The 12,784-nt window shown below is 46.7% G+C and overlaps 1 protein-coding gene across 3 annotated transcripts in view; it reads left to right on the forward strand.

The window, feature by feature from the left end:
• The window catches only part of SLC43A3 (solute carrier family 43 member 3), a 65,802-nt gene that overhangs the window by 28,559 nt on the left and 24,459 nt on the right, over positions 1-12,784 (forward strand). For all 3 annotated transcript variants that reach the window (XM_088473465.1, XM_088473466.1, XM_088473467.1), the window contains exons 4-5: positions 4,037-4,166; positions 5,655-5,701. In XM_088473465.1, coding sequence (XP_088329591.1) covers positions 4,037-4,166; positions 5,655-5,701 — 177 coding nt within the window. The remainder of the gene's footprint in view (positions 1-4,036; positions 4,167-5,654; positions 5,702-12,784) is intronic.

The following is a 12,784-nucleotide window of genomic DNA, read 5'->3' on the forward strand; positions in this document are numbered from 1 at the left end:
TAGCATGGGTGACTTACTTAATTAGTAACACAGTCAATTTGATTTAACCATCTGGACTCAAGCATGGATATCCTTAAATCCTGACTGTAATGACAGTTTGGGAACCTCTGCTATATGGTGTTTCCTGAGCTTCAAACACACAAACATATTTTATTCCTTAGTTATTGACTAATTTTACATTTGCAGAAAGCACAGAATTAGGAGGAGGCTTGTGTTTGAGCTACAGTAACATTGTGTATTCCATCTAGTGAAACTTGCAATAGTAATACGTATCTGTCCATAGTCATGGAACGCATTCCCCTGATTTTCTGGTAGACAGATTTCGGAGACAGTGATTTATTATGATATTTATATAGCTTTGTTCCTCCGTATTTTCACTACATACTGTAATTTTACACCAAGTCCATTTACTCTATAATTAATTAATTTTTGAAATATAGTTCACGGCCATTCTATACAGGATGTAGTTAGGAAGCCGACGGTCGAATTGCCGACCGCCAGCTTCCCGACAGTCAAATCCTGGCAGGGGTCTAATGATAGGCGTCGAAATCCCAACGCCTATCATTATCCCTGTGCCAGGGGCCCGACGCCCGGCATACCGAACGAAGGTAAGCCGGGTGCCGACAGCTGCGGGGTGGGAGGAGGGTTAGATTAGGGCTCCCGGGGGACAATTTAGGGTTAGGCACCCCCCCGGGAGGGTTAGGCTAGGGGAAGGGGGGGTTAGGATTAGGCATCCCCTGAGGGGAGGTTAGGGTTAGGCACCCCCCGGGGAGGGTTAGGTTTAGGCTTAGGCTGCGGGGAAGGGGGTTAGGTTTAGGCACCTACAGGGGGGAGGTTAGGGTTAGGCACTAGGGGGGGGAGGTTAGGGTTAGGCACCCCTAAAGGAGGGTTAGGGTTTGGGGGGGGGGATGGTTAGAAATAGTTAATTTACTTATCTTGTCGGGATCTTCACTGGCGTCGGGATTTGAACCACCGGACTTAGGTAAATCATACTGATCCCTTCTAAACACCTAGGGTATATTCACTAAAGGTTTATTTTAAGCGATTTTAAATCGATCTAAATCTATCAACATCAATGTGTTTCTTAGTCTAAATTGCAAATTTACGAACACTTAAATAACAAAAAAACAAAGGTTGTCTGTTAGTAAATGTGTGATTTAGCCACAGAAACACAACATCGATGTTGATTGATTTAATATCGAACTTTAGTAAATATATCTCTTAAATTTAAACTCCTAATCCTAAATCAAATTTGTTTGTTTAGTACATGTGACTGTCCATTTTTGTGTTCTGATCGGTCATAAAAACTGTAATATGCACTTCTTCATTTGTTTAAGACCCAGGGCAGGATGTATCAATCATGACATTTTGAATGCGAAACATGCCGCCACTTACCGCATGCATAGTGGAGTTTAGTAATGCTGTATGCATGTAGTTTTGCGATTAAACTGCAAACTCTACCAATAAGAGCTGTCCGTTGCATTGTGAGAACTTCCGGGTTTATGACCCCGGAGTCCTTCTGTGCATGCGCAGCCGCCAGCAAGCTGCGGGGGTCCCTGGGAGGGATCTTATTGGATCCCTCTTGGAGAATATGGAAACAAGCTATAGGCTTCTATTAGACAATGCCATCTATAGATGGCTTTGCCTATGGGTTACAAGCTCCAGAAGGTTTTGCCTTCTGGAACTTGGTGGATATGGGAAACACGGTTAAACTTCCAAAAAATGCAGTTTTCAGAGTTTTGACGGCATTTTGGGCTTGATGCATGCCGCTCCCTGAGTGCTGCTTTATTTGTATTTTTCCAGTTTGTAGAGCTTTACCTGTTATTTCTATGGCAACATATCAACATTATTCTTATTTATTGTTATTTTACTGCTATGTTTACTTTCACTCTGTTTCTTTTGCTATATCTAATTTATATATTTTAATTTACTTGTTTATTATTATTATTTGTTACTATTATTATTTGTATTAGTAGTATTTATAGCTATTTTATTGTCATCAAGCACATTATGGGCCTCATTCAGCAGTGTACACAATTGCATTTACGTACGCGCATCGGTCGATTGTTCACAACTGTGCATGCATATAAGCCGCACTGCACGTGCGCTGCGATCGCACTCACAGAGGAATCCGTCGCAGAGTGATTAACATGCTGTGAGCGTTTGGGGGTGGTGACGGGGGAGTGGTCGAAGAAATGCAGGAGTGTCTGTCCGTGGGCATTTCTATACCAACTGGGATGTGGCAGACATTAGCATACATTCGGAGCTGCGTTCCGTGCAAATTTGAAGCTGCGAACACAATAGCGATCCTTAGTGATTCAGGCCCTATGTGTGAATGTATTGCTATAATTACTGCAAATAGAGGATTTTATTAGGTATTACTAACATCAGTGGCGTCACAAGGGGGGTGTGGGCCAGGTGTTAGCTGCCGAGGCATGACACCAAAGTGCCGATTCCTCATCGGTGACAGGAGCTGGGTGCAGCACTGTAGCATTACGTGCAGCACTTGGCTTCTGACATAGCGAGGGAGCCGGCACTGCACACAGACTGGTCCACGGGGCAGTCCGCATCTCCGGGACCCCCAGAGTGACTAAAACGGGGGTTTGGGAAGGTAGGCCATGCCCCCTACCCACGAGGCCATGCCCACTTTTTACCTTCCCACACTGGGTGTCACAACCCTCCCCACACCGGGTGAGGGACGCCACTGCTAACATAAACTCAGGTATGCCTAAATGACAGAACCATTTTTAATAAACACTGTTTTTATGTTTTATGCCTTTTAAATTGTATGTTGTTATACTGTATATGTTACAACAATAAAATATAATATATTACGCTTTTTTTAATCTTGCTGTATATATAAAACATTGGTCTTTTTGTTTGTTTGTTTGCCTGTCCGGCTATGTATTCGGATACCCCTGCACAGATTGAGATGAAACCAACGCGAGGTGGTCCAGTTGGATCCTGGCCAGGTTTTAGGGGGGATAGGGTCCTGGTCAGACATCCCATTGGTGCACGCTGGGTAGAATTTTGACCTGGGGAGCCTGTTCTGGGCCTTGCACTAGATGGATTTGGACGAAAACTTCACAAAGTGGTAACATTGAATCCCAGAAGACATACTAGGGCAGGGGTGGGGAATGATGTCACACGGGGGCAGGGCCACAATCACCAGTGAGTACAGCAATGCCCGAAGCATCCTGAGAATGCTCCGCGGAGCTGTAAGGGAAGCTGTTTGAAGCGTCCTAAGGACTGCTGCATATATTCTGGCTGCAGGGTGCTATTCTAGGTACCAAGTACCAACTTTCCACTATTAGATGGTAAACAAACATGATTCATGTTAGAAAACATACTGGGGCAGTGGTTGCAACACTGGCGTGCAGCGGGACACTTGCAGGGGTTCCATGGGATTGTGATCTAAGACCAAATGAAATTATTTATGGTCAGTGTGATAGGCAAAACTAGAGCTGGTGGCTGCCAATTACAAAATATGTGGACAAATAGAATCTCAACCTTGTCTACCACCAAATAACTGAACTAAGAACCTTTTGGCCTACTACTGGTGAAAAAAAAAATGCTGATACTCAATGGTATCTCAAACTCGGTCCTCGGGACCCCCACACAGGTCACATTTTCCAGGTCACCCAGCAGGTGCACAGGTGTAATCATTACTCAATGACACATTTTAAAAGGTCCACAGGTGGAGCTAATTATTTCACTTGATTCAGTGTGGAGACATGGAAAACATGCACTGTTTGGGGGCCCTGAGGACTGAGTTTGAGTACCTGTGCTCTATGGTACAATGAATGAAAAAGGTTTGGGAACCACTGTACTGGGGCATATTTTTGCAGAGTCAAGGTTGAACAAATGGAGCACAAAGCACCAGGAATATATAAAGGCCCAGTCAATATAAAGCTAGTATGTTATTTAATGTGATAACGGTGACTAATTGTGAATAATAGTGCTCCTGCAAAATTGGTATCCTGAACAAAGACCTTTTAGCCGGATAACATCCCAGCTGTGCTTTTTTTTTTAATAGACTGTCCTGCTCAGGATGAACAATTCTCAATCATATTCACCGTGGCTTCTTTCGCAAACAGTTTTATGGCCCTTCAATGTGGTTACATTTTTGATCGCCTTGGAACTGCGGTGACGCGATTTATTGCCATGTGAGTAGCAATCCTGTAATACAGTCTGTCCTTTTTTGTCCAGTGTTATACCACCTATAATGTTTTTTTATGGTGAAAATACTCAAGAAAGCCTGACACTTTTGGGGTATAGCCAGTGGCGTAACTAGGGTCTTTGGCGCCCAGGGCAAGATGAAAAATGGCACCCCCCCAGCTTTGTGCACCAAAAAGTGGGCATGGGCTACATGCCACAAGGGGCGTGTTGCACACTGAAAAATGGGGGTCTGTCAACTTGACACGCCACCGTTTCACGAACATTCCTTTCCATTCTATATGCAGCCTAATGCCCCCAGTAGTAGTGCCTCTTATGCAGTGCTCCTTATACAGTGTCCCCTGTAGTAGTGCCCCTTATACAGTGCCCGCAGTATGCAGTGCCCCTTATACAGTGCCCCAGTAGTAGTGCCCCTTATACAGTGACCCCAGTAGTAGTGCCCCTTATGCAGTGTCCCTTATACAGTGCCCCCAGTAGTAGTGCCCCTTATGCAGTGTCCCTTATACAGTGCCCCAGTAGTAGTGCCCCTTATACAGTGCCCCCAGTAGTAGTGCCTTTTATGCAGTGCCACTAGTAGTAGTTCCCCTTACACATAAAGACACAGACACACACAACACAATATTATACTTACCTGAAGCCCCACTCCTGTGCCCGCTGCCATCCGACAGCTCCGTTCTCGGTCCTCGCACTGTGCAATATGGGAGAGAAATCACGACGTCTCTTCCTCCGTCCCCCAACCTCCCCTCCCCGCCCACCGCCTCCAGGTCCGACACATTGCCCAGGGCACGCCCCCCGCTCAACCTCCCCTTAGTTACGCTTCTGGGTATAGCTAAGGACAGTGTGATAGGTTAAAACATGGGAATTATCAAATTAGTTTTTCTGATCAATAACTTTAAAATGCAGACATTCACATATAATTGTCTTTAAATTAGCAAACATTTTCTCGGAATGTCTGGGAAACTCCTGAATTATGGACTCTCTCTGAGAGAGAGAGAGAGAGAGAGAGAGAGAGAGAGAGAGTCCAGCCTCCATGACCTGCCCACTTCCCCAAGATTTGCAGTGATGCAGTGAATTGCGTTATCGAGTCGCACACCCCGCTGCACAGTGCCGTAAGTTGCACCATTGCACAGGGAAGGGGTGGTCGGCAGATCCGTGATGACACAATTCATGGCACCTTGGCACATGAAACTCCCACCTGTGCCTTCCTTTCACACATATCATTAGGGGCTGTGTAAAAGGTTGACAAGTATGCATTACAGATAACACTGTTCTCCCACATGCAATAGTCCTCTACAGATTTATTCACTCAACTTATATATATTATCTATATGTGCTTTATGTATATTTAGTTTATAAATTCCCCACTAACAACCTATAGTTTGTAAAAAAAATAGAAAGATAAAATAAAGCTATAGAAAGACAAAAAAATACTATCTAATAATATAATATGCTTACATATATCTCCATTTATTCTCTAGATCGCTTTATACAATGGCCACCCTCCTTATTGCGCTGTCTACAGCAGGTCAGTCTGTGTAATGAGTCTAAAAAGCTGTGTGTAATATTCCAGAAATATAATTGTGTATGTTTGTTTCCCATGTTTTGCTGTTTTACAGCATCATAATCTTATGACTTACTATACACTCTCTCTCTCACTCATCTCCTAAAGTAACCTTTTGTTTCCTCAATCCTCACCACAATCCCATTAGCACATTGGTTGTCATAAGACAAATCATACTTATACATTTCTATTATGAATCACAATGGGCTTAGGGGCCTATTCATCAACACTAAAATAACGTTTTTAAGGACATTTTCCTTAAATAACGTTATTTTGGTATTCATGAACAGACTTAGCACAGGAGATATCACAGATATCTCCTTGCTAAGTTCCCCTGTGTTAATTTCCACACTCCCCATACATTAGTACATTAGTATGGGGTTGTGGAAATTGTGGTATTCATCAAATTCCGAAAATTATGAATTTTCGGAATTTGATGCAGTTACTATTCGCCACTGTGGGGTGGCGAATAGCAGAATCGACTTACCTGTATCCGCGTGTGCAGGTCCCCCGACGAGTCCCTCCGGCGCTCTGCTCCGTCCTCAGGCTCCGGAGGTTGGTCGGACATGTGTGCTCCCCAGCAGAGCACAAGAAAGTTTAGTAAAAAAAAAAAAAAAAGTTTTTTTTTCTAATCTGTCATGTGGTCTGCTGGGAAACCACATAACCGACCAGCAGGACGGAGCCGGAGGCTGCTGCGCGGACAGGTAAGTCGGGGGGGAGGGGGGTGAGCGGAGGGTGGAGGGTGGAGGGGGGGGGTCAGGGGGGTACGAAACTTAACGCATCTGTAGGCAGTGCTGCGCATGCGCTGGTTTTACAGATGTAACAGCGCATGCGCAGCACTGTTTCCAGATGCGGTAAGTTAGTGTAGGCAGGGAAAAGTATCTATTTCCCGAAAAGCTGTCATCGCAAAAATGACAGCTTTTCGGAATAGATACTTATGGAGAGGTGGAATGATGAATTCCACCTATAATTAGCTAGAACTCCATGAGAGTTCTAAAGCTAATTATCTCCAAAGACTTTTTATGTTTAATGAATAGGCCCCTTAGGGCCCAATTTATCAATATTATTTTTACTAAAAGAATGTGAAAGAGTTTTTTCACACCCATTTCACATTATTTTAGTATCACATAAATGTATTAAAGGGCAATTGGAGTAATTTTCGTGACACTACTTCAATCCCTTCAATTCGCATATTTTAGTATGCAAATCGCATTTCCCATACTTGTAATGGGAAATGAGATCTGCCCGAAAATGACTAAAAATAAATTATAAAAAAATAAGTGGGAAAGCCCTGTGATAATAACGCCATCTTCAGATGGCGTTATCAGCGCTTTCCCCTTGTTCCCCGACTTATGCTCTGCTGATGCCACAGGCGGTGTTTGAAAAATGACAGTTAGCAGCTGATTGGCTGGTAGTTTATCACTCTCCAATTTATCACTTTTCAGAGCTTAGTACATCTGGCCCAAGCAGAGCTGGTAGCCGGCCTCTAGCTTTGTGGTCTAAATAGTTCATAAGCTGATCACTTAAAAAAAATAGTTAAAGACACTCCATCTCTTAAGCAATCTATTTTATTTCTGTCAGACAAATGTTTGTGATTGTTTGTTTTTGATGTATTTTATACCTATACTTTACACTATGACTATCTTTAAATTTCATGTATTGCTAACTTTGTTTAACAAACGAATACAAAAATAAAAAAAAATAGTTAAAGAAAAACAAACACCTGCATCCAAGTACCCGTGATCGATGAGGTCCTCTGGAGCTCCAGTCAGCTGGTCTCCGGGGCTCCTGCATGGTGATCCCGGTCAGCCTCTCTATGCCAGCATCTCAGTTTTCAGCATAAAGCAGCTGACTGGGGTCACAGTGCAGGAGTCCGGAGAGCAACTGACCAGAGACCCAGAGGACCTCACTGAAGCACTGATCACCCGGCAGGTAAGTGTAAACTGAACAGGGGGAGTGGATAAGGGGACAAGGGGGGTGTTGACCATGGTGGTGGGTTTGGTGAGCCAGCAGCATATGCATGGACACCTTCTTACTGTATTTTTTGCGAAAACCATTGTGATAAGTGTGCGGAGGGGATTCGCAGGTTCAGAGCTTTATCGCAAGCTGATTTCTGACATTCCTGTGATAGGCGAAAATATCACACACAGGGCGGGATGCACTAACATAGTGTGGTACTTACTGCCAGTCACCGCAGGGGTGTATCTAGGGATCCAAACGCCCCTGGCAATGTAATGGACTGGTTCCCCCCTATGCAGTGCCCAAAGTAGTAATCCCCCCTATGCTGCCTTGCCCCCAGTAGTAGTCCCCCCCTATACAGTGCCCCCAGTAGTAATCCCCCCTATGCTGCATTGCCCGTCAGTAGTAGTCCCCCCTATACAGTGCCCCCCGTAGTAGTCCCCCATGCAGCCTTTGCCCCCAGTAGTAGTCCCCCTATACAGTGCCCCCAGTAGTAGTCCCCCCTGTACAGTGCCTCCAGTTGTAGTCCCCCCAATGCTGCATTTCCACCAGTGGTATTCCCCCCTATACAGTGCCCCCAGTAGTAGTCCCCTAATGCTGCATTGCCCCCAGTAGAAGTCCCCCCTATACAGTGCCCCCAGCAGTAGTCCCCCCTATGCAGTGCCCCCAGTAGTAATGCCCCCTATGCTGCATTGCCCCCAGTAGTAGTCCCCCCTATACAGTGCCCCCAGTAGTAATCCCCCCTATGCTGCATTGCCCCCAGTAGTAGTCCCCCCTATACAATGCCCCCAGTAGTAATCCCCCCTATGCTGCATTGCCCCTCAGTAGTAGTCCCCCCTATACAGTGCCCACCCGTAGTAGTCCCTCATGCGGCATTTGCCCCCAGTAGTAGTCCCCCTATACAGTGCCCCCAGTAGTAGTCCCCCCTGTATAGTGCCCCAGTAGTAGTCCCCCCAATGCTGCATTTCCCCCAGTGGTAACCCCCCCTATACAGTGCCCCCAGTAGTAGTCCCCCCAATGCTGCATTGCCCCCAGTAGAAGTCCCCCCTATACAGTGCCCCCAGTAGTAGACCTCAGTAGTAGTCCCCCCTATATAGTGCACCCAGTAGTAGTCCCCCCTATGCTGCATTGACCCCAGTAGTAGCCCTCCCCTATACAGTGCCACCAGTAATAGTCCCCAGTAGTAGTCCCCCCTATACAGTGCCCCCAGTAGTAGTCCCCCCTATACAGTGCCCCCAGTAGCCCTCCCTATACAGTGCCCCCAGTAGTGGGCACCCCCCCTAAATTTCCCCCAGTAGTGGCCACCCCTATACAGTGCCCCCAGTAGTGGCCACCCCTATACAGTGCCCCCAGTAGCGGGCACCCCCCCATAAAGTGCCCCCAGTAGTGGCCACCCCCTATTTCAGTCCCCTCCCCTGCTGTGCCAGGCTTACACACACCACAAAGGAAAAAAGATACAACTTACCTGATCCCCGCTCCTGACGCGACCACCGCTGTCCACTCTGAGGACTTCATTCAGAGTCGGTCGAGGCGGCCGCACGGTCGTATAGAAAAAGGGGCCGGATATGCAAATGATGCACACGCATGTTGCGTCCCTAAGGTCGGATCGTTAGCTGGCCGACTAAGGGGTGGATGCGTTCGGATCGCTAAAAATACGTCCACATCTCGTACGCATAACACGTCATCTCCGGCTACATAAGGATTAATCGCGAGCATCGTATACCATCGGAACTGGCCGTAGAGCTAAAGGTTGACCTTACCCTCTCTTAAGCTCTACGATCATGTCAGTGTAAAACCTCCCCTGTCACGTGTGCCATGACACTACTTTGTTAATTATGCACTCCCTTAAAACGCCGTTCGCATAATGAGGCACGCCTGCGTTCGGATCTCCACACCCCCGTTTTCAAGCACCTTCCCATGTTACCACCCACAAACGCCGCAATCTGTCACTCAAACTACCGACCTGGCTGTGTTCAAGGAGAGAGAAATTTCTGATCGTAGCCGCTAGTTTGCGCACGCGCATTGCGAACTGTACGCATGCGCAGATCAGCGAACATCGGCTGCGTACGACCGTGCGGCCGCTTCGACCGACTCTGAATGAGGTCCTGAGTCCCGGCCCGCTTTTCTCTTGCATGGGAAAGACGTCATGACGTCTCTCCCATCACATGCTGCGGGGGGAAGCCGGAAGATGGAGCTCATGAGTGAACTCCAGCCGGCTCACTTCGCGGACGATGCAGCAGCAAATGAGAGTCTGTCTGACTCTCATTTGCCTGGCTCTCATTGCGGTCTGCCCTACACTTGTGGGGCCGGGGGACTAGTCCATCCCTTGGCTGCTAGTGGCACTGCCGGACGGCGCTCCCCCTTTGGTTGGCGCCCCTGGCAAGTGCCATCCTGGCCAATGAGTAGATACGCCCTTGAGTCACCGCATTCGTACTGATCGCATATGCACTAACATATGTGATCAGTACAGCACAGGACAGCTCTTCCGATAAGAGCTGTCCATTGCGATCTGCTCTGCTCGTGGACTCCCGGGTTCATGACCCGGGAGTCGATCTGCGCATGCGCAGAGTGAAGCGGCGGCCGCGGGGCATGCTGGGAGGGCTCCAAGCCATTGTCCTGCGAGCCATTGTCACAACAAACTTGCACTGCAAATTCCATATGCAATTCAATTCCAAACTCGCATTGAGATTTCAGAGGAAATTCACGTTTATTTGTGCGCACCCCCTGAGCAGGAAAAAAAGATAGGGAAAATCTGGTGACACCCCTCCCAATGAATAATCATGCACTTGGAGGAGTTTAAAAAGCATAATTTGGCCAATAAAGACATGTCAGTTTTCTCTAAAAAGCTCAATAATGGGTGTAAATAATGTGGGACAGGTATGTGGAGGTGTAAATGATGTTAGACAGATATGTGGAGGTATAAACTATGTGGGACAGGTATGTGGAGGTGTAAATGATGTGGACAGGTACGTGGAGGTGTAAATGATGTGGGACAGGTATGTGGAGGTGTAAATGATGTGGCACATGTATGTGGTGATGTAAATGATGGGGGACAGGTATGTGGAGGTGTAAGTGATGTGGCACAGGTATGTGGTGATGTAAATGATGGGGGACAGGTATGTGGAGGTGTAAATTATGTGGGACAGGTATGTGGAGGTGTAAATGATGTGGGATAGGTATGTGGAGGTGTAAATTATGTGGGACAGGTATGTGGAGGTGTAAATGATGTGGGACAGGTATGTGGAGGTGTAAATGAAGTTGGACAGTACTGTGAAGGTGTAAATGATGGGGGACAGGTATGTGGTGGTGAAAATTATGGGGAGCAGGTATGTGGAGGTATAAATGGTGTGGGACAAGTATGTGGAGGCATAAATTATGTGGGACAGGTATGTGGCGGTGTAAATGAAGTTGAACAGGTATGTGGAGGTGTAAATGATGTGGTACAGGTATTTGGAGGTATAAATGGTGTGGGAGAGGTATGTGGAGGTATAAATGGTGTGAGACAGGTATGTGGAGGTATAAATGATGTGAGACAAGTATGTGGAGGTATAAATGATGTGAGACAGGTATGTGGAGGTATAAATGGTGTGAGACAGGTATGTGGAGGTATAAATGGTGTGAGAAAGGTATGTGGAGGTGTAAATGTGTGGGAGAGGTATGTGGAGGTATAAATGGTGTGAGACAGTGTCACGGCTACAGACACTTGAGACTCCTGGGAAGAGTCAGGCTTACTAGGTAGTATGAACTGAGGTGGTTTTAGGAATGACCTTTTCATGAAATATCACTAGCACAAAATAAAAGTTAATAGAATTTATTCAAGAACAAAAATTGTATGGCAAAGTTCCACATTAAATCTCAATAACACAAAGTTCATGACATGCACTAACAGGTGCAGGGGTATGCCCCTGTGAGAAACAAAGTTCAAAGTACACACTGAACTGGTGTGGGGTGAAACCCCGAGTCCGAAACGAGGCTGGGGCCTCAGGATAGAATGGAGGCCAATAACAGGGTTGAGCCCTGTATCGTGATGGAGGTCCGGAACTGGGTTGAGCCCTAAGATGTAATGAAGATCTGGAACAGGGTTGAGACCTGAGACGTGATGAGGGTCCAGAACATGGTTAAGCCCTGAGACGTGATGAGGGTCCCGAACCGGGTTGAGCCCTGAGACGTGATGAGGGTCCGGAACTTGGTTGAGCCCTGCGATGTGATGAAGGTCTGGAGCAGGGTTGAGCCCTGCGGCGTAATGAAGGTCCGGAGCAGGGTTGAGCCCTGCGACGTGATGAAGGTCCGGAGCAGGGTTGAGCACTGCGACGTAATGAAGGTCCGGAGCAGGGTTGAGCCCTGCGACGTAATGAAGGTCCGGAGCACGGTTGAGCCCTGCAGCAAGATGAAGGTCCGGAGCAGGGTTGAGCCCAGCGGCAGGATGAAGGTCCGGAGCAGGGTTGAGCCCTGCGGCGTAATGAAAATCTGGAGCATGGTTGAGCCCTGCAATGTGATGGGGTTCCGATGAGAATAGACTGTAACGGTGCAGTTGACAACTGTAGAAGAAGTAACCCCAGCGTCCGTATGAGTCAATTATAACACGTAAACCAAATAGTGTAGCGTACAATGGAATAGCAGTAATAGAGCAGGATAACAACGGAAAGACAATGGGAATGCTGAGCTCTGTAGTGCAGCTGATAACCTGTATCAGAACTTGAACCGGAACATGAGCAGGAATGTAGCGAGGTCCACAGCATACACCAGACACAGCGGGGATGTGGCAGGAGTCCAAGGAGGACCTGCACAGACAGTGAGGCATAGCTAGTAACAGGCTTTATACTAGAGGTCTGTGATCCATAGGAAGTTCAGAACATGTGAAACAAATAGAATCAGGTTTGGAATAATAAGCAATCAAGGAATCCAACAACCTGACGACATCTAAGAAACAGATGATCACTTTAACTCTCTGAACACTGCATGTGATGAACACCTGTAAGTGTAGTTTATCTTTATGTACTGAAATAGTCAAAGTCCTGACAGACAGGTATGTGGAGGTATAAATGATGTGGGACAGGTATGTGGAGGTGTAAATGATGTGGAACAGGT

This window comes from Taudactylus pleione, unplaced genomic scaffold, assembly GCF_031769625.1.
Source record: "Taudactylus pleione unplaced genomic scaffold, aTauple2 ptg000136l, whole genome shotgun sequence".
Taxonomy (NCBI): domain Eukaryota; kingdom Metazoa; phylum Chordata; class Amphibia; order Anura; family Myobatrachidae; genus Taudactylus; species Taudactylus pleione.